At 44.2% G+C, this 22793-nt stretch overlaps 1 protein-coding gene across 1 annotated transcript; it reads left to right on the forward strand.

The window, feature by feature from the left end:
- The first annotated feature begins 753 nt into the window (after nucleotides 1-753).
- Nucleotides 754-22429, forward strand: wrap73 (WD repeat containing, antisense to TP73). The gene is made up of 13 exons (XM_084184832.1): nucleotides 754-907; nucleotides 1558-1653; nucleotides 6048-6200; nucleotides 6677-6793; nucleotides 13195-13267; nucleotides 13959-14062; nucleotides 14674-14760; nucleotides 14863-14997; nucleotides 16333-16410; nucleotides 20559-20664; nucleotides 20995-21120; nucleotides 21347-21538; nucleotides 21919-22429. The coding sequence occupies exons 2-13, from the start codon at nucleotides 1585-1587 to the stop codon at nucleotides 22038-22040; spliced, it is 1362 nt and encodes a 453-aa protein (XP_084040958.1). The 5' UTR covers nucleotides 754-907; nucleotides 1558-1584; the 3' UTR covers nucleotides 22041-22429.
- The last annotated feature ends 364 nt before the right edge of the window (nucleotides 22430-22793 follow it).

Here is a 22793-nt window from a genome sequence, read left to right on the forward strand (position 1 = left end):
CAAATCATATTTAGTGCAATTGTACATGATGGATTGTATGGAAAAGGAACAACAAAGAAAGAACAAAGACAATTAATGTGCAGGTCCGTTATCCAGGTACTTTTGAAAACATCCCTTTTCTAAAAACAAAATTTCATGAAATAACAAAAAAAGTGTAAACTGTAGCCATTTATTTCCCTTTATAGTTTATTCACCTAAGCATAGCCTTCATCCACATACCAATTTTTTTCCAAACGTTGCTTTTTTTGTGTAAGCAATTAGGCATTGTTCTTAGGGGGGCTTGTTACACCCTAGTACCATATACATGTGCCACGTTAAACCAGTTAGTATGTCACAAATGTCTGTGTTCAGACTAGCACGTGAATGCAGCAAAAGAGGCCCGAGTTCTTGATTAGGAATTCCGAGTTGGATGACTGTTCAAAACGATTTTTCCCAGTCGGAGCTAGTTTTTTTTTCTGAGTTCCCAGTTGTCTTGAACGCACTGTAGTCGGAATTTTCCGAGTTCTCAGTTGTTTTGAACGCGGCAACTGGCTCACGCCCGGGAGGCAGCCCGGTTCCAAAACGAATGTACTCACTTTTCACCATATGCAAACTCCCTCCAAAGGGGCAACCCGGGCCAGATAATCGAATCCCCTCAATGTAACCTCTGCTGAACTACATTTCCCGGCATAGGAAAAACTGTCTTCATGCTGATTGGATGGCGCTCTTGTTATCAGGTGCCTTTAATTTTGCGCGCTCACCACGTCGGTTGACAGAGTAGTTTGATCTTTGACCAGACTCTTGCGCAACCGGTACTAGAGGTGAGGTAAATCAAACGCACCGAAATAAGCATCAGACAGTTATTGTTGTCATGCACTTGTTTGATAGCATGTGAACGAGTAAAGTTTCCAACAAATCTTGGATACTGGTGAGTCGCTCAACCTTGGACGATAAACATCACGCTAAACATAAAACCTACCGTTATATATGTGGAACGAATTAGTGAACTACGGTATCTAGCTAGCTAGCTTGGCTAATGTTAGGCTAGCTAAGGTAAGCTTGCCGATAACTTGATTAGAGCCAGCTTGCTTAGAATGCAAAAAACATCACGCTAGCTGACGTTCGTCATTCATTCACATTTACTGGTTTGTCTACGCGACTGTTATGAATAACAAATTATACATTGATAGCTAGCCATTTCAAACGACATCAAACAGGTGTAGTTACTTAGTTAGCTAATCTGTCAAACCTACTCGCTTGCCATAGAGAGCCGTAACTCTTCTGTGCTACCAATGCAATGTGCATGTCAAAAGTCGCGTTACCAACTTGTTGGTACACGCACTACTACTAGATACATGGGTTCCTTTATTTTTAGTTAACGTTAGCTACAGTAGTATAGTTAGCCTAAACTTCAAAAGAAGGCATATGGTGTTTGGCTTGAAATACATTCATGTCTCAGTCGCCACCTTGTGGTTATTATTGACCAAAATACTCAAGACTAGGCGAACAATGCGAGTAGCTAGTTTTTTGGGTTGTAGAATAGTTTACTAATCACATGTTCATGTCCCCTTTCCACAGTGACCAGTCATTTTGTTCTATTCAAAAATGAACTTCTCTGAAGTCTTAAAACAGTCTAACCAACTGTGCAGAGTTTCACCAGATGGAAAATATTTGGTAAGCAATCATTTGTTTCTTTATACACTTAGTAATGTATATAATGTAATGATTAAGATTGTACACAAAAAACAGATACATATATAGGTTGGAGGAGGAGGCTGCCACACTGGACGCCCATGGAGCAGTTGTTGTGGTGGGGATAAATGCCTTGCTCAAGGGCACAACAGCAGGCAACAGCATCTAGGATTTGATACCAGCAACCCGGTTGCCAGCTCACTTCCTGATGCCAATAATGATTTATTAATTGAAGGCTACTGGGTTGTCCCACGAAATGAGTTCCTTTGATGTCCCTTTAATATTTTAAGTAGAAATTGTGCACCAATATAGAATTTCAAAAACGTGTTATATTAAATGAAGTTCCCTTTAATGTAGACCACATGGAAAATTCGATAAATCAGATTTATGGTCTGAATAAAGAAAGACTTGCTAAAGTGCCAAAATTCTGCATTTTAACATGTCCCTCTATGCACCCTCTGTGACTTCTAGGAAGATTTTAATCCACTTAACCCCAAAACGTCTCCAAGTTTTCACCATCATTGTAAATCCGTAGTTATTTTGTTGCTTTGACAGTCATTTCTGAAGTATAATATTTATTTCATGTGATTAGTGATTCATCTAATCACATGAAATGTATGTCCCTCATTTTAAGGCCAACCCTGTTACGTGAACTGAACTCTAATTTTAATATGGTGAAAACAGTCATTCTAAAGTAATTTTTTCTAACATCTAATGGTCAAATCACTGGTTCTATTCTTTTTGGCCATTTTCTGGTGTGTTGTGGAAAACTGAGCCAGTCGAGCATAACACGCCAACTCTGTTACCCATAGATAGACGGGCTCGAAATGTTTTAACAATGTAATTTTTTAAAATGATGTTTGCATTCAATTGCCCCTCCCTGTTGCACAATTCCCCCTTTCACAAGGGGATTTATGGCTGATTTAAGATTAAATCGTCAACCCTGTTACAGTCAACACTGTTACGGTCAACCGGGTTACTTGATTCGGCACTTAATAGGCACTTACTATAGTCCTTTTTTTATTTAACCTCTTGAGATATTAAAACATGTTTTTTATTATGGAGTGACTAGCTGTTGCTAAATATACAGAGATGTCTGGGCATGCAGGATCCACTAGCCTACCTCCTTTCAGCTGCTGCTCAGTGCTCAGTCACTCCGTGACTCTGCTGCGGCTCGTACACTAAACTGTTTTAATTGTCTGTTGTAACAGTAGGCTATTGCAAACATAAGCATGTCATAAACAGGTCTAGCAATTTCATGTTCTTTTTTCAGGAGTTACAGGCAGCTATTTAGGCAATCTATATGTAGCCTACACAGCATATCAAACAAACAAAACACAGACAGGCAATCAATAGCGATTTAATGTAATTTTTTTCATCATCATTGCAAACATTGTCTAAACAGGAGGCAGACTCTGGCTATATGGCAGCATAACTGTAAAGATTACATCACTTTTTTGCCCCAATGCAATGTGTTGACTGTGTCTTGCTTGTGCTACGGCAATATCCGTTTCAACAGACCGAGAAGGTTGTAGCTGGCCCTTCATATAGGCTATATTTTTGGAACGTTAGTTCAAATCGCAGCTGTTCAGAAATGGGGCAGAGACGTAGGCTACATCATAATTTCTATGACATTGGTTGAGGGTTCAGAAGAGGGTGAGTAAAGAAAGAAACGTGACTGTGTGTAGTACATAGCTAGGTTTCATCCAATTGGCTACAGATTTTCATGCAAATATTCTAAAATACGCATAAAGAAAATATGCAAATTTTCCCACCAGTGGTTTGTTTCCACCAAACGGACTTGTTGCGGATAAAAATCAGTGTGTGATGACATAGTGCACACAATGTACTTTTTTGCTTACATTTTCATGTACTGAATAAAAATCTAAAGTTCAATGCGTTTCCATCGCATTTTCAACTCTACCGATAGTTTTGTCACAAACTGTTGCTTTAAATAGCAAATGTGCCTTCTCTGGTCTTGGCCACTGCTCTTTCTCATATAATACATTTTACAGACACAAAAAGATCCCACCATGTGGAATGAACAAATTATCTGTCGGCATTTATAAAATTGTAACAAAACTTCCTGTTTCCATCACAGCTGTCATAAACATTTTTTATACGGTATGACTTTACTTGCATAAAAACTGTGGATGGAAACGTGGTTAATGACGTGATTCGGATCCTTCATTTTTACATTTTAGTAATTTAGCAGACGCTCTTATCCAGAGCGACTTACAGTTAGTGAATACATCTTTTTTTGTATACTGGCCCCCCGTGGGAATCGAACCCACAACCCTGGCGTTGCAAACGCCATGCTCTATCAACTGAGCTACATCCCTGCCGGCCATTCCCTCCCCTACTCTGGGCCAATTGTGCGCCGCCCATGAGTCTCCCGGTCGCGGCCGGCTGCGACAGAGCCTGGATTCGAACCAGGATCTAGTGGCACAGTTAGCACTGTGATGCAGTGCCTAACTGCGTATTCGTAGCCTAAGCCTTTGAAAAATACGTTTCCAGAGGGACGGAGGTGAGGCAGGGGCCATAACTGCGTATTCGTAGCCTAATTTGAACATGTGCTCTTTATGACAGAATGTTAAAATGAGGTGAAATAAAACTTTACGAAGTTACACTACCCAAAAGGTAGTCATTTGGTGGAATGACCCAACTGTTTCAAATATTTCTGCCTTGACACCCCAGATACTTTATTGGTATGCATGCATTTAGAGTTCCAGACATACAGTGCCTTCAGAAAGTATTCACAGCCCTTGACCTTTTCCACATTTTGTTGTTACAGTCTGAATTTAAAGTGTCACTGATCTAGACACAATACCCCATAATGTCAAAGTGGAATTATGTTTTTAGATTTTTTTGCAAAGTAATTAAAAATGAAAACCTGAAATGTCTTGAGTCAATAAGTATTCAACCCCTTTGTTATGGAAAGCTTAAATAAGTTCAGGAGAAAAACCTGCTTAACAAGTCGCATAATAAGTTCCATGGACTCACTGTTTACAATAATAGTGGTTAACATGATTTTTGAATGACTACCCCATCTCTGTACCACACACATACAATTATCTGTAAGGTCCCCCAGTCGAGAAGTGAATTTCAAGCACAGAATCAACCACAAAGACCAGGGAGGTTTTCCAATGCCTTGCAAAGAAGGGCACCTATTGGTAGATGGGTGTAAATAAAAAAAATAAAAAAGACACTGAATATCCCTTTGAGCATGGTGAAGTAATCAACTACGCATTGGATGGTGTATCAATACACCCAGTCACTACAAAGATACTACAGTTGCTGGAGAGGAACGGAACCGCTCAGGGATTTCACCATGAGGCCAGTGGTGACTTTAAAAACAGTTACAGAGTTTAATGGCTGTGATAGGAGAGAACTGAGGATGGATCAAAATTGTAGTTACAATACTAACCTAAATGGCAGAGTGAAAAGAAGGAAGCCTGTACAGAATAAAAATATTCCAAAACATGCATCCTGTTTGCAATAAGGCACTCAAGTAATACTGCAATACAAGGCATTATGTTTGGGGCAAATCCAACACAACACATCAGAGTACCACTCTTCATATTTTCAAGCATAGTGGTGGCTGCATCATGTTGTGGGTATGCTTTCATTGGCAAGGACTAGGCCAAATATACACTGAAGTTGCTTACCAAGACGACATTGAATGTTCCTGAGTGGCCTAGTTAGAGTTTTGACTTAAATTGGCTTGAGAATCTATGGCAAGACTTGAAAATGGCTGTCTAGCAATGATCAACAATCAACTTGACAGAGCTCTTAGACTTACCCAAAAACACTTACAGCTGTAATCGCTGCCAAAGGTGATTGTAACATTTTATTGACTCGGGTTGAATACTTATCTAATCAATATATTTGTGTTTTACTTTTCATTAACAAAAAAGTATAATTTGTCTTCCACTTTGACATTTGAGTATTGTGTGTGGATTGTTGACAAAATAATGACAATTAAATACATTTTAATCCCACTTTGTAACATAACAAAATGTTTAAAAAGTCAAGGGGTGTGAATACTTTCTGAAGGCACTGTAGCAACATGCCTATAGGTCATTTGAAAGCCGCTAACCCATATAAATCTCTTTCTAGTTAAAGGAATAGGGCTTACATGACAGGTACCCTAGTCTAGACAGATTAATGTTTTAGGTGCAAATATGACGCACACCCTATGTTCTCTACTTATGCACTCAAAATATGTACTTTTAAACATCGACAACAGGCAAGGCAGATGGACATTCATGGCCTTACAACAGAGTTAAAAAGTCCAATAAGTACACATGTAGTTGTGCCGGAACACAACCTTTGTCTTTGTGCCTGATTGTCTCTATCCATCTCCTCCCCCCCAGGCCACATGTGTGCAGTACAGGCTGGTGGTGCGAGACGTGAACACCCTACAGATCTTGCACCTTTACACCTGCCTGGACCAGATAGTCCACATGGAGTGGTCCTCTGACTCGCTCTTCATTCTCTGTGCCATGTATAAGAGGGGACTAGTGCAGGTGTGAGGTCCTCTATTAGGCTAGTCTATATTGTTTTGATATCATTTGTCCAATAATGACAGTTGGTGTAGTGTTTTTATTTTATTTATTTTTTTGCCAAATTAGCTTGCTCACTGAATCTGTTGATGCATGCTTAAAGTGTTGCATTTCAAAAACATTTGTATACAGAATGTGGGAAATTAAGCTGGGAACAAAGTGTACAAATGTAATTCAACAACTTGCACAGATAAAGTGGAATTTAAGTAGTTAATTACTGACCATTTGAATGGGAAATTACCCCTCGTTTGAGACGGTGTTAACATCAAATGCAATGCACAGCTTACTTTTGCAGAGGTAACCATCGCCAGTCTTTCATGGCGTCTCTCGATCAGATTTGGTGTGGTCAAAGGTTTGCTGAGTACAGGTTGAGCTCAAGCTCAGGGAAAGGCAGTTGTCCTTCTCTCACAATCTCTCTTTCCGTCTCTCTTTCCTCTCAGGTGTGGTCTCTGGAACAGCCCGACTGGTACTGTAAGATTGACGAGGGCTCGATAGGACTAGTCTCCTCGCGCTGGAGCCCAGATGGACGTCACATTCTCAACACTACAGAGTTTCATGTAAGTGTGAAGTCACTAGGAGTGTGTGTGTGTTTATGTGTTTCTGTCTGGTGTCGACTGTTGCTGCCCATAATGAAGGAGGAGACCTGAAAATAGCCAGCAGACATCAGACCCTGCCCCACCTGACAAATGTATGCCCGATTTCACAGTTACTCCAGCTAGTGTCATATCCTCGACACATGAATTAAGTTCCTTCTGAGTCCTGTTCTGTTTCTCCTCCCCGAAGTGTGCACTCGTTCACTCCCTTTGAAGCATTTTAAAAAGCACTGGATTGGTGTAAGCCTGGGCTTAAGGGGGTTTTCACCATATTCCTTACACCACTCCCTCCCTTTGAAATCCATGGTGGAAGTGTACAGTGGGAGAAACGGAATTGGGCTGTAGATATGTGTTATATTCTTGGAAGATGACAATCCATCCAATGTGTCATGTCACACATCCAATAGGCTGTGAAATTCCATCACACTTAGAAATGTTTAATGTGGCGTGTTTTGCTTAATAAGAAATGGCAAAAAAGTACATTCTAGCGTCTTTCTGATTAGTTTAGACTTTGAATGAACATGCTCGCTGGAACCAAACCAGTGTCGGTGTGACATCATCGCAACCTGCTTTGCACGTCTGCAATGACTGTAGGTGAAAGTGCAGTTGTCTGGCTTATTGGGAGCATATTTGTCCCTAGGTATCAGAGGGGGGTGCGGGCTGCACTCGTCCTCGCCCGCCTGTTTGGGTTACGACTTGGGCACCGTGCCACGGCTGGGCTCGCCTGTCGCCCGAACCCGACTCCAAGACTCACTGACAGGTGTCGGGGCCCAGGCACAACTGTGTATGGAGGGAGCAGGGAGTGCAAGTGTCTGACATTTCTGCTTTGTGTCTGTCTGCTTCTTCAACAAACACAGGAATAGAATGGCGTCTTCCTCGGTCTGTCTCCTGCCATTGGGAGGAATCTGTCCATGAAATTCTGAGAACAAGGGAAGAATTGTCAGTTGTGGATGTTGGGAAGACGTTAAAAAAAAAGAAGTTTTGTAACAGAAAATGTGCATTTCTTATTGGATAAGTTCAAGTAGCCCCCCCCGTTTGTCTTTCTTCTTCAGTTTGGTGCCTTGTATGACTCAGAACTCATGCAAGAAGCCCTGTTTTCCCATTTGGGGTGCCAAGCCCGTTTACCAGAAGTCTTTGGGGGTGACGACGCCCGCTTTGCCCAGTGCTGCTGACCTCACCTTCACCCCTCCCAAGATTTCATTAAGGCTGTGCCAGACGGGTGTTCGTATCAGGGCTCAGTTTCAGCCGGGGGCTCATGAACAAGAAGCTATATTAACTTGTTAGGGGACAGCTGCCGTGTGTTGAACCCACTGTGTGTGTGTGTGACTGTGTGTGTTTTCTTTTCTCCCCCCCCCCGGGAACAGACATCTACTGACTGTTTTGATACATGGGTGCAATTTGTCAGTTAACAGCTGACAGTGCTAGACGAGGGTATGGATTTACATTCATCTCTGTAGATATGCCATTTCACGTGGGAGAGTCGACGGAGCAGCAGGCCACGGCGTGAGCCAGCCTCTGGATCTGATCTGACATACAGCCCTCACCACAGTTTGCAGTGCTTTACTGTGCTTTGCGCTTTTTGTCCATGTACATGTTATTTCAAATGGTTAACAAGCAGTTTTTTTGATGATGAAAGATGGTCTTCTTACACCATATCTTGCATGCGTTATGTGATTTAGCTTAAAGCCCCTCGCAATTACTTAAGCTACTGTACATAAGACTATTGGAAAATCGATTTGAGAGTATTGCGTTCTCCTTGTTCTTACAAGTTAGCAGAACATCCTAGAGTCTCTTGGCTGTCTGTCATACGATAGGCTACCCACTCACTCGTCAGAACAGACATAACATTGGCAATTAGGCCTAGCTTCATGGATAGGCCCTATGTCATTCAAATAGGTGTTTGTCAAATTACTTTTACCCTCATTGCATGTTCGAATCAAAAAGCCATGCATGTTTGAATTCCCACTCCTGATTTTCTGCACTGGCACTATGCTGCACATATTCACTGCTAATCCAACAAACCAGCTGAGCGAGCTATAAAACCGGGGTGGAAGAAATCCACTCAAGGCCGGCGTCGAACATTATACACCTCTAATGGTTTTTGCATTGTTGGGATCAGGTTAGCTGCGTGCCTGGCCGGCGGCGCTGGATCCCCGCTAACGTGTAGCATGTTGGCTTTCAGAAACTGTGAACCAAAGTAGCTTCCACAGCTCTACTCTGACAATCGACAATCAGTCATCCAGACTGACGCCTGGCTACACTGCACTCCGATCCATGGGGGGAATTATAAGGCTGTAACAGGAGAAATGGGTCTATATCGGGTTGAGATACCGTCTCTGATGGGGAATGCATATGAACTTATCCATTGCTGACAGATAGGACTTTGTAAAGATTCCTCGCAGGAGTCGCAGCATCACTAATTCTCTCTTTCTCTCTCGCATATAAAAAGTGCTGCCACAGGAGGAGCGGATGGATTTGTGATTTGCTGTCAGGGATTCTGCGGTGTAATTGGTCCTGTTTATCAAGTGTAGCCTTTCTTGTCCCAGTGGGACTGTTCTTTCTAGGGTTAAGTTGAGGGCTTGAGGCATAACTCCTGTGAGGTTAAGTTTAGAATAAGGCTGTGGGAGAGCTTTAAACAGGAAAAACAAAGTAAAATGAATGCCTCACACGGGAAGTGAACCAGTACTGTTGAGAGCCGTAAGCCACGGTTTACGCCCTCCATCCACCCCGCCAGTTGCCACAACACCCTAGCAGGTACCTCTGCTACAACTCTGTAAAATGTGCTGCCCTCTCGTTGACACATGGCCTCCCTGCATTCGGAAAGTATTTAGACCCCTTCCCTTTTCCCACATTTGTTACGTTACAGCCTTATTCTAAAATTGATTAAATAAAATGTTTCCCTCATCAATCTACACACAATACCCCATAATAACAGCAGGTAGCTTAGTGGTTAAGAGCGTAGTGCCAGTAACCGAAAGGTCGCTGGTTCTAATCCCCGAGCCGACTAGGTGAAAAATCTGTCGATGTGCCCTTGAGCAAGGCACTTAACCCTAATTGCTCCTGTAAGTCGCTCTGGATAAGAGCGTCTGCTAAATGACTAAAATGTAAATGTAAATGTAATGAAAACAGGTTTCTAGCATTTTTGCAAATGTATTAAAAATATAAAACCTACCTTATTTACATAAGTATTCAGACCCTTTGCTATGAGACTTGAAATTGAGCTCAGGTGCATCCTGTTTCCAATGATCATCCTTGATGCTTCTACAACTTGATTGGAGTCCACCTGTGGTAAATTCAATTGATTGGACATGATTTGGAAAGGCACACACCTGTCTATATAAGGTCCCACAGTTGACAGTGCATGTCAGAGTAAAAACCAAGCCATGAGGTCAAAGGAATTGTCCATAGAGCTCCGAGACAGGGTTGTGTCAAGGCACAGATCTGGGGAAGGCTACCAAAAAATGTCTGCATTGAAGGTCCCCAAGAACACAGTGGCCTCCATCATTCTTAAATGGAAGAAGTTTGGACCCACCTAGACTCTTCCTAGAGCTGGCCGCCCGGCCACACTGAGCAATCAGGGGAGAAGGGTCTTGGTGAGGGAGATTACCAAAAACCCGATGGTCACTCTGACAGAGCTCCAGAGTTCCTTCCAGAAGGACAACCATCTCTGCAGCACTCCACCAATCAGGCCTTTATGGTAGAGTGGCCAGACGGCAGCCACTCCTCAGTAAAAGGCACATGATAACCTGCTTGGAGTTGCCAAAAGGCACCTAAACGACTCTGACCATGAGAAACAAGATTGTCTGGTCTGATGAAACCAAGATTGAACTCTTTGGCCTGAATGCCAAGCGTCACGTCTGGAGGAAACCTGGCACCATCCCTACCGTGAAGCATGGTGGTGGCAGCATCATGCTGTGGGGATGTTTTTCAGCGGCAGGTACTGGGAGACTAGTCAGGATTGAGGGAAAGATGAACGGAGCAAAGTGCAGAGAGATCCTTGATGAAAACCTGCTCCAGAGCGCTCAGAGATCTGAAAATAGCTGTGCAGCGACGCTCCCCATCCAACCTGACAGAGCTTGAGAGGATTTGCAGAGAAGAATGGGAGAAACTCCCCAAATACAGGTGTGTCAAGCTTGTAACGTCATACCCAAGAAGACTCAAGGCTGTAATCGCTGCCAAAGGTGCTTCAACAAAGTACTGAGTAAAGGGTCTGAATACTTACGTAAATGTGATTTGTTTCTTTTATTTTTAATAAAAGTGCAACATTTTCTAAACCTGTTTTTGTTTTGTCATTATGGGGTATTGTGTGTAGGTTGAGGAAAACCCCCCCAATTTAATCCATTTTAGAATAAGGCTGTAACGTAACAAAATGTGGAAAAAGTCAAGGGGTTTGAATACTTTCCGAATGCACTGTAACTAACTTCCTTATACGTCTAGAAAGAAGCATAAAGCTGATGATCGTGCTGTGAAGGCCAATACAAAGCATGCTTTGTGTCCCGTTATTCTGATGGATAAACAGCAGCTATTTTGTTTACTCTTGGAACATCTTGTCTGTCTGTCCCCCAGTCCAAAGAGACCGAAACCCCAGTTTGCTTCCAAGGTGTAGTTTTACCAGCTTCAGTCCCCCAGACTGGCATGCCAGGCAACACAGAGAAGCATTTCTCACCTATTTTACATATGTGCCGCTCCCTCCCTCTTCCCAGTTTAAAGTTACACCATGGCTTGGGGGCTCTACCTCTTCCCCCCCCCTTGACAACCTCCCAACCATGTCAATGTGGTGGGGTACAAGTTGTCCAAGAAGAGCTGTGTTGACGTTGGTTTCCATGGATCCGTGGACAGGGGGTAAGCGTGTGGGTGTAATGACAGGCCACAGCTGGATGTCTTGGTACCTCAGGAGCGTGCCCTGTACAGTTAAACCGTTACCCAGCGAAGCAACAGCCAGTAGGTCAGACAGACTGCTGTCTGAATGCCTTCCTCCCCTGAGTGAGAAAGACTTATCATGAGCCCTAGTTAGAAAATCAGGGAAAGCATGCAGGATGCCATGCTAGGAAACTAGAGCTATTTAAAGTTCATAATGTCTTTCTTCATACAGTTGTGTAGTTTTCTGATGTTTGCACTTCTCTTACAGGAAGGTAAGTGCAGGCAAAGAGAGAACCCTGAATTACGTTTTAATAGGAATTTTGGGAGTGTGTCGGTGTGAGTGTTCTGACGTGCACACAATATAAGCCGCTGCCTCGCAAGGCAGCACAGAGGCTGAGGGTCTTGATTACAGTTCACACTTGAATTGACGACCCTCAACTTTGTCACTTCTGTCTCAGGCTTATTTCTTGTTATGAAGCCACATAACAGTCTTGGCTGATCACCGAGACTAGTTTAGTCCAGCATTTGCACAGGCTTAGTATTCAAAGTATGATAAGACCGGGTGGGGAGAAGTGTATGCACACACATTATATTGGCTTACTAGGTTGTAAAATAAAATGAAGGCCTTGCATTTTACACCCATAACATACTTGTGTTGGTAGGCTACACAGCCACAATGTCATTTGGATGGCTTAGAATGACTTCTGTTCTGGCTTTTACTTTTAGGAGTGCCAATAACTAGGCTAGCTCTAGCCTGAATGCAAATACTATTATTGTGCTTCTTACAGTGTAGACCTAGTTATGTTCATTTTACTGACTCTTTATGGGTACATGGTACTGGCATTGGCCTTGTTTCTATTGTCCAGTCCTGCTGGTAACCGATAAGGGTCATACTTGTACTTTACTGCTGTTAATGGATAGGCTAGAGATTTCATTATTGTAGCGTTTAGTTTAGAACTTTCCCTTGTGACTGCTTAACCATTTGCGACAACATCTCCTCTTAGTCTTAACCATCACGAAGACCCTCGTGGATCTCTTTCACAGACAGACACGGAGTCCCCCTAGGGGCCGTGTTGAGGCCGAACGGGTGACTGCTGTGTTTGGTATAAAACCTAAACTGATGGAGTGGCGGGGGCAGGGAGGAGCTCTCAGCGGTCTCATTAGTCGAAGAGTTGATTGAGCTCTTATTAATAGGTGGCTGTTGTTGACGGCCTGCTCTCAGAGCTCCACACTTATCACATTAAAGCCTCCATCCAGCTCTTCTTACAGAGGCGAGGACATGTTGCCAATGAAGAGGGCATCTGGCGCAAACAGCGACGCAGTTCATTTTACACTGTTGTCGGTGCCATATTAAATAGGCGCAGAATATAAAAAAGAATTGATCACAGATCAAAGGTGTCTGTTTTTGGATGGATGAGTCTTTGATGTAGGCTATTCCCCTGTGCTAGCTATCCTTTCACTGGGAGATGAGTTAGTTTGTTACATTTGTTTATTTTTTTTGACAGCTGAGAGTTACCGTCTGGTCCTTGTGCACCAAAGCCGTATCTTACATCAAGTATCCCAAGGCATGTCAGAAGGGTAAGTACGTGAGTATATTTGTGTGTTTTTCTACGTCAGCGAGAGGACCTGGGGACAGTGCCACACTGACTGGCTGATATATGGGCTCGTGAATCGCGTCCCTCCCTGTCCTTTGACCTTAGGGCCTATGGGCCATCTGCTGACAGCTGGAGCCCTCTTCAGGAAATGGTGCATGCTCGCCATAACCTTTCTGTCAGCGGCCGGTGGAGTTATTGTCTTGGGCTCTAACCACTACCCAAAAGGTTCACACACCACCACCACCACCACTACGTGACCCAAGCACCGTTGGAGTCACCGTATAAATAATCCAGCAATGCCAACCACTTGCCGCTGAAGGCCTCTTGATAATTACACTCCAATAGACTGTGCTGTACAGCACACCAAGGCTATAGGTACAGTCTCCAATTGGGTTCACATGACGACTAAATGAGCACAAATCATTTTGGACTGATGTGTCCACTAGATTAACATAATGTAGGTCTAAAGCATATCATTGTACTTTTGCATCTGCAAATTGTCCTCTATCCCAACATTGTCTTTGTACAACGACTTGACAATTAGTAGTTGAGTCAGGTGTGGTTGTGTGGGGCAAGAACAGAAATGTGCAACCTTTGGCACTTGAGGACTGAATTTGACAAACTGTTAAATACCGTTTCCTGTGAAGTGTTGACCCCCTTATCTGTCGTTCCAGGGATAGACTTCAGCAGGGACGGCTGCTACATGGCCCTAGCAGAGCGCCGCGACTGCAAAGACTACGTTAGCATGTTTGTGTGTGACGACTGGCACCTACTGAGGGTGAGCGCCCCTCCGAGCTCGCACCACGGGAGTGTCCAAAAACCTTTGGATTTACATTTTAGTTTGATACATGCATACATATACTGAGTATACAAAACATTAGGAACACTTTCAATTCATCAGGGCATGGACTGGGTGGTGGACCATTCTTGATACACGCGGGAAACCTTTGAGCGTGAAAAACCTAGCAGCGTTGCAGTTCTTGACACGCAAACCAGTGTGCCTGACACCTACTACCATACCCAGTTCACTTAAATATTTTGTCTTGCCCATTCACCCTCTGAATGGCACACATACAATCTGTCTCAATTGTCTCAAGGCTAAGAAATCCTTCTTTAACCTGTCTCCTCCCCTTCATCTACACTGATTTGAAGTGGATTTAACAAGTGACATCAATAAGGGATCATAGCTTTCACCTGGATTCACCTGGTCAGTCTGTCATGGAAAGAGCTTGTGTTCCCAATGTTTTGTACACTCAGTGTACATTTTGACACATTGTAAAGTGGGACCCAAACCACAGATGCACCTGTACAGATGCGCAGTTTGTCCCTGTCTATTTTCTGCTAATTGTCTGGATCCTCTTGTTTGACCTCCATGTCTACCTTTCAAAGCACTTTGAAACAGAGACCCAGGACTTGGCGGGGGTGGAGTGGTCTCCTAATGGCTGTGTTCTGGCTGTGTGGGACAGCTGTTTAGAGGTAAGCCATTGGAAAATTAGTTGACAATATGTTGACATAGAGTGGGAACCCTGAGTATGTGTGTGTGTGAACTAGTGTTGTGTGTGTGCGCGCGCTCCCCAGTACAAGGTGCTGCTGTACTCGCTGGACGGCCGGCTGCTGTCCACCTTCAGTGCGTATGAGTGGTCGCTGGGCATCAAGTCTCTGGCCTGGAGTCCCAGCAGCCAGTTCCTGGCCATCGGCAGCTATGATGAAAAGGTCTGGGCTCTGTCTCCTCCTTCTCTTCCTATAGGCTTAGGGTGCCTTCCAGATGCACACATTCTGTGCAACCGGTGCAGATCAGTGTTCATTTTGTTAAATTATTGTTAATTTAGTCAATTACCTATTTTTCCTGATAAACGATTGATGATAACTACAAATGCCTTGGCAAAAAACTAACTATTACAAATGACTTTTCATTTTAGTTGCTGAAATTGTAACTAGACGAGAATTCCACGTGAGACTAATGGTCATTCAATTTGACATGAAGCTCCTTTTCATCTGTTTTGTCCACTGATAAGCATGCATGCCTTAGTAGAATATTTAATGAAATCCTCTCATTGGCCGATAACGTCTTTCAGTCGCGCGGGCTGCTTGAGCAGACCCGGCTCTCCCACACACAGCTCCCAGGCGGTCACTTAAATCACTATTTTCTCTTTTCAACTGATGCGCAGCCAGGACACTTCAATTTTAACTTGCCTCAATTAGAAACAGTAATGTATTTGATAATATTTGCTTTCATATAGGCCAATTTGGCTCTGTTCACACAATGTGCGCTGTAATTCATCTGTGTTGCCACTCTCGCGTTTCCGCAAATGCAAGTTGCAGTTGTTTTTTTCTGACATTTAATACTTCTGCCGTTCTTGGAAAGCTCATTCTCCCCTTTAAGGAAACCACTGTTATACATCCCCCTCTGACAGTTATGATGGGGAGAAAATCAGAGATGTAAATAGTTTAACCTGTAGCCAAGGCTTTATAGCCATATGGTTCATTATTGCTGGTATTGGTTCAAATCTGCCACAATAGCAATGTTGCCAGCTAAGGTATAGGAGGGGATAGTAGGCCTAGCTGGACAATACTATCTGCACAAGTTTTAGTTATGTATTGGATAAAATGCACTGACTTATGTGACTGATAACTCAAACTAACGAAGTATGAAATTACTAAAATGTGACGAGTAAACTGTATTTTAAGACTAAATCTAAAATAGCTGCCAAAATTAACACTGGTGTAGATTATCTTCTCAGGAACCACATCAATATAATATAAACTCTTATCCTGGAATTGCTATCGTGCGCATGCCTGAACAGAAAAGTGATTATTGGTCAAGTCCCATTCCAAACATTTGGGGCTGGTTTCCCAGACACAGATTAGGCGTAGTCCTGTAATGAAAGCACTTTCAATGGAGAATGCATTCTGTGTCTGGAATATCAGCCCATAGACATGGAGAAAAGACTAGAAGGAATTGAAGCTATTTTAGACTATAGTGACATGGACTTGGTGTATGACTGATGAGGTGGTCTTACCTGATGGTTTTGATCATGTCCCACTCAGGTGCGGATCCTAAACCACATCACCTGGAAGAAAGTGACTGAGTTTGACCACCCAGCCACCATCAACAATACTAAAGCTGTGAGTACTCTTTCCAATTAGTAAATGTCAGTTATGGGATGACCTAACATGCTGAGGGGTAGGGGTTAAGGGTCAATACAACTTTCACTAGTGTGCCCTTACTCTACTACTCTCCGTCAATCATTCTTAACCCTCTATTCCCCCTCCCTGTCCTTCCCCCATTCTACTTCTTAATCTCTACTAATATGTTCATTGATTGAACTGATGGCAAGAAAGACCAGTTGCAGTTAAATACACTGCTCAAAAAAATTAAGGGAACACTTAAACAACACAATGTAACTCCAAGTCAATCACACTTCTGTGAAATCAAACTGTCCACTTAGGAAGCAACACTGATTGACAATACATTTCACATGCTGTTGTGCAAATGGAATAGACAACAGGTGGAAATTATAGGCAATTAGCAAGATACCCCCAATAAAGGACTGGTTTTGCAGCTGGTGACCACAGACCACTTCTCAGTTCCTATGCTTCCTGGCTGGTGTTTTGGTCACTTTTGAATGCTGGCGGTGCTTTCACTCTAGTGGTAGCATGAGACGGAGTCTACAACCCACACAAGTGGCTCATGTAGTGCAGCACATCCAGGATGGCACATCAATGCGAGCTGTGGCAAGAAGGTTTGCTGTGTCTGTCAGCGTAGTGTCCAGAGCATGGAGGCGCTACCAGGAGACAGGCCAGTACATCAGGAGACGTGGAGGAGGCCGTAGGAGGGCAACAACCCAGCAGCAGGACTGCTACCTCCGCCTTTGTGCAAGGAGGAGCAGGTGGAGCACTGCCAGAGCCCTGCAAAATGACCTCCAGCAGGCCACAAATGTGCATGTGTCTGCTCAAACGGTCAGAAACAGACTCCATGAGGGTGGTATGAGGGCCCGACGTCCACAGGTGGGGGTTGTGCTTACAGCCCAACACCGTGCAGGATGTTTGGCATTTGCCAGAGAACACCAAGATTGGCAAATTCGCCACTGGCGCCCTGTGCTCTTCACAGATGAAAGCAGGTTCACACTGAGCACGTGACAGACGTGACAGAGTCTGGAGACGCCGTGGAGAACGTTCTGCTGCCTGCAACATCCTCCAGCATGACCGGTTTGGCGGTGGGTCAATCATGGTGTGGGGTGGCATTTCTTTGGGGGGCCGCACAGCCCTCCATGTGCTCGCCAGAGGTAGCCTGACTGCCATTAGGTACCGAGATGAGATCCTCAGACCCCTTGTGAGACCATATGCTGGTGCGGTTGGCCCTGGGTTCCTCCTAATGCAAGACAATGCTAGACCTCATGTGGCTGGAGTGTGTCAGCAGTTCCTGCAAGAGGAAGGCATTGATGCTATGGACTGGCCCGCCCGTTCCCCAGACCTGAATCCAATTGAGCACATCTGGGACATCATGTCTCGCTCCATCCACCAACGCCACGTTGCACCACAGACTGTCCAGGAGTTGGCGGATGCTTTAGTCCAGGTCTGGGAGGAGATCCCTCAGGAGACCATCCGCCACCTCATCAGGAGCATGCCCAGGCGTTGTAGGGAGGTCATACAGGCACGTGGAGGCCACACACACGACTGAGCCTCATTTTGACTTGTTTTAAGGACATTACATCAAAGTTGGATCAGCCTGTAGTGTGGTTTTCCACTTTAATTTTGAGGGTGACTCCAAATCCAGACCTCCATGGGTTGATAAATTTGATTTCCATTGATAATTTGTGTGAGATTTTGTTGTCAGCACATTCAACTATGTAAAGAAAAAAGTATTTAATAAGATTATTTCATTCATTCAGATCTAGGATGTGTTATTTTAGTGTTCCCTTTATTTTTTTGAGCAGTGTATATTTATAAACTGGGTGGTTCGAGCCCTGAATGCTGATTTGGCTTAAAGCTGTGGTATATCAGACCGTATACCACGGGTAAGACAAAACATGTATTTTTACTGCCCTAATTACGTGGGTAACCAGTTTATAATAGCAATAAGGGACCTCGGGAGTTTGTGATTATGTCCAATATACCATGGCTAAGGGCTGTGTCATGGCACTCCGTGTTGCGTCGTGCAAAACAGCCCTAAGCCGTTGTATATTGGCATTATACCACACCCCCTCGGGCCTTATTGCTTAAATATACACAGTGTACAAAACACTAAGGAACCCTTCCTAATATTGAGTTGCACTCCCCCCGCTTTGCCCTCAGAACAGCCTCAATTCGTCGGGGCATGGACTCTACAAGGTGTCGAAAGCGTTCCACAGGGATGCGGGCCCATGTTGACTCCAATGCTTCCCACAGTTGTCAAGTTTGCTGGATGTCCTTTGGGTGGTGGAACATTCTTGATACACACAGGAAACTGTTGAGTGTGAAAAATCCAGCAGCATTGCAGTTCTTGACACAAACCGGTGCGCCTTTCACCTACTACCAGACCCCGTTCAAAGGCACTTAAAAATGTTGTCTTGCCCATTCACCCTCTCAATGGCACACATACACAATCCATGTCTGAATTGTCAAGGCTTAAAAATCCTTCTTTAACCTGTCTCCTCCCTTTCATCTACACTGAAGTGGATTTAACAAGTGAGTGACATCAATAAGGGATCATAGCTTTCACCTGGTCAGTCTGTCATGGAAAGAGCAGTTGTCCTTAATGTTTTGTTACACTAAGTGTATATACACTACATTACCAAAAGTATGTGGACACCTGCTCGTCGAACATCTCATTCCAAAATCATGGGCATTAATATGGAGTTGCTCCCCCCTTTTCTGCTATAACAGCCTCCACTCTTCTGGGAAGGCTTTCTACTAGATGTTGGAACGTTGCTGAGGGGACTTGCTTCCATTTAGTGAGGTCGGGCACTGATGTTGGGCGATTAGGCCTGGCTCGCAGTTGGCGTTCCAATTCATCCCAAAGGTGTTAAATGGGGTTGAGGTCAGAGCTCTGTGCAGGCCAGTCAAGTTCTTCCACACCGATCTCGATAAACCATTTCTGTATGGATCTCGCTTTGTGCACGGGGGCATTGTCATGCTGAAACAGGAAAGGGCCTTCCCCAAACTGTTGCCACAAAGTTGGAAGCACAGAATCGTCTAGCGTAAAAATGTCCCTTCACTGGAACTAAGAGGCCTGAACCATGGAAAAACAGCCCCAGACCATTATTCATCCTCCATCAAACTGTATAGTTGGCACTATGCATTCAGGCATCCGCCAAACCCATATTCGTCCGTCGGACTGCCAGATGGTGACGCGTGATTCATCACTCCAGAGAATGCGTTTCCACTGCTCGAGTCCAATGGCGGCGAGCTTTAGACCACTCCAGCTGACGCTTGGCATTGCGCATGGTGATCTTAGGCTTGTGTGCGGCTGCTCAGCCATAGAAACCCATTTCATGAAGCTCCCGACGAACAGTTATTGTGCTGATGTTGCTTCCAGAGGCAGTTTGGAACTCGGTAGTGAGTGTTGCAACCGAGGACAGACTATTTTTACACGCTACGCGCTTCAGCACTCGGCGGTCCTGTTCTGTGAGCTTGTGTCGCCTACCACTTTGTGGCTCCTAGATGTTACCACTTCACAATAACAGCACTTACAGTTGACCGGGGCAGTTCTAGCAGGGCAGAGATTTGACGAACTGACTTGTTGGAAAGGTGGCATCCTATGACCGTGCCACGTTGAAAGTCACCGAGCTCTTCAGTAAGGCCATTCTACTGCCAATGTTTGTCTATGGAGATTGCATGGCTGTGTGCTCGATTTTATACACCAGTTAGCAACGGTGTGGCTGAAATAGACGAATCCACTAATTTGAAGGGGTGTCCACATAATTTTGTCGGTGTATGTAGATATACAACTTTCAAAATATAGAACTACAGCTGGTGTGATGCAAAATGCATCATACCAGCTAGCTGTATTTTGAAAGTTCTCACTCTCTCCTCTGCTACAGTACTCACACACCATTTCATGTCTCCTTCTACTGCTTTATATGTCATGTCCAAAGTAATTGCTTGAAACACGATGCTTTTAATCTAAAGAAAAATAAAATCTGCTTTTAATTGTGAGCAAGAGCTGCGAAAGGACCATTATTTACCTACCAGGGCACTTTCTGTCCAAATCTTTTGCTGTCACTCTTAATGCTTGAGTGTAGATGAGGAAGTGTTGACCATGCCAGGTGACTGACTGGAGCTTGTGTTGTCAGGTGATCTACAAGGAGGTGGAGAGGAGGCCGGTGGTGGGGAGTGCGGACCTGTCCATCCAGCAACACATCACCATGGGGAGCACCCTCTTCAACACACAGAGTAAATGTGAGCCCAACTCATCACGCCACACATGGCAGCGGATATTAGCCAACAGGAGTGTACATTTTAATTAAATATGCAACATTATTAGCTGTAACTCTTTCATTAAACCAACATTATGAAAAGTATTATAAGAAAATATGCAATTTGGCATAAAGATTGACTTGAAATTGAGATGGTATAACTGACTCCAATGTTCTCAATAACCCATATTCAGCATACTCTTTATTAGTAAACTGGAAAATCAACAGTTTAATCAGAGAGTCTATATCAGACTGTCAAAATTGTCTGGCTGACTTATTGATCCTGCTTTTGTGGTGCACGCCTCTGTTGTAGATGAGATCTGCCCATTGCCAGTCCAAGTACCTGTGGTCAAACCTGACCTGGACCGTGCCAACCCTAAAGTCGGGGTCTCCTCCATGGCTTTCAGCTCGGACAACCGCTACCTGGCCACGAAGAATGGTAAGGGACAGATTCACACTGGAACGTTGCTCTACTAGCCACAGGTGTCAAATCTGCAGACCCACAAACCGACCCTTTACCAACCAGGGTTAGATGTTGTCAATAATTTTCTGTATTGTTTGTATAGCATTTGGTGGCTGTCACAGAATTACTAGTCCCATTTAATTGTATGGTGGCTGTAGGACAATGACTGTGCTGACTCTGGCGTGTGCGCCTACCCCTGCAGACAACATGGCCTGCGTGGTGTGGGTATGGGACATGCAGAGGCTGGGGCTGCTGGCGGTTCTGGAGCAGACGTCGGCCGTGCGCTGCTTCCAGTGGGACCCCCGTCGACCCCGTCTGGCCCTTTGCACCGGCAACGCCAAGCTCTACCTCTGGTCCCCCGCAGGCTGCGTCTCTGTCCAGGTCCCCGCTGAAGGTACTGTAGCTGTGACCCGGCCGCCATCGTCACCACAAACCCCATAGCATGTGAAGTCAAACATCACTTATCATGGAGTGCTGGGTTTTAATAAAACCGTGTAGTAGTCAAGCACAGTCAAATGCTCCAACATGTACCTTTATTGGTTAACAATGGATCTTCATCAGGTCACCACAAAAGCCACGCAAATAGAACAGTGTTTCCCAAACCTCTTCAAGTTAAATCAAGTACTCGGATAGAACGAATAAGCTGGGGGTACTCGAAGAGGTATGGTAAATATTGAAATGGAGGAACAGCACACTGGTAGGGACACTTTAGCTTGGCATATTTGAGCAGTAGGTGGAGATCCTTAACGCCACTTTTGTGTCCCTCCTTCCTAGGTGGTTTCCAGGTGCAATCACTGAATTGGCACTGCAGTGGAGACTCCCTGATCCTGCTGGGGAAAGAGCAGCTGTGTCTGTGCTACATGGAGACGGAGGAGGAAGAGGACAACGACAAGTGAAACAGCCCCACATCCTCTCTCCTATGGGGCCAGAGCATTAAGATTAGTACTCCAAAGACTGTCTGACCCACTTCCAGACACCATGCTCAATCAGGGCTGTGGTCTGCACTCTGACAGTCAACTCCATGGCCATTAAACAGTGGTCATGTACTTGCACTGGTCAGTGTTGGCCATCCCTGCAGGTAACGTTCCACTTATTTAGGGGAGGACCACAATATAGGGCAGGCGATGAATGAGGTCATATTAAAGCTCCTGTAGTATTTGTTAAAAGATAATGTTTACAAAGTCTATTTGTCAAATCTGTCATTTTTAATCATTAAGTATTTGATTTGTGTTGATGTCTAGAGGTAACAATTATTTTGTAATAAAGTTTGCTACGAATACCCGTTTACAAGTTTTGGATTCAGACAAAGACAGGAATGGTTAGACAGTTGCTCTAAATTCAATCACTCTCCAAAGGCCTCAAACAGTTGGAATGTTCTGCTGTGGACGAGAATGTAAATGGGGGAAAATGTAGTGCTGGTTTCCTCAGACACAGATTAAGGCAGGGTGATGTGTCTGTCTGTAGTCGTTTGTTCAAAAAAAGCTTTAGGGCTCGATTCAATCCGTATTGCCAAAGTTCAGTGCAATAGGGTGGCTCTTCTGCGATACAGATTAAGCCTAGTCCTAGACTAGGGCCTAGATTCAATCTGTATGGGAAACTTTTTCCCACTTTGACCAAATCCCCAGAGTACTTCAAACCGGGTTTACATG

The sequence above is a fragment of the Coregonus lavaretus genome (genome assembly GCF_964263955.1).
Source record: "Coregonus lavaretus genome assembly, chromosome: 20".
Classification (NCBI taxonomy): Eukaryota; Metazoa; Chordata; class Actinopteri; order Salmoniformes; family Salmonidae; genus Coregonus; species Coregonus lavaretus.

Bases quoted from the DNA above. Each gene is read 5' to 3' on its own strand.
- wrap73 (XM_084184832.1), top strand. From the start codon at position 1,585: ATGAACTTCTCTGAAGTCTTAAAACAGTCTAACCAACTGTGCAGAGTT. The intron at 6,201-6,676 runs GTGTGAGGTCCT...CTTTCCTCTCAG, and splicing joins ATAAGAGGGGACTAGTGCAG to GTGTGGTCTCTGGAACAGCC. The intron at 6,794-13,194 runs GTAAGTGTGAAG...TTTTTTTGACAG, and splicing joins TCAACACTACAGAGTTTCAT to CTGAGAGTTACCGTCTGGTC.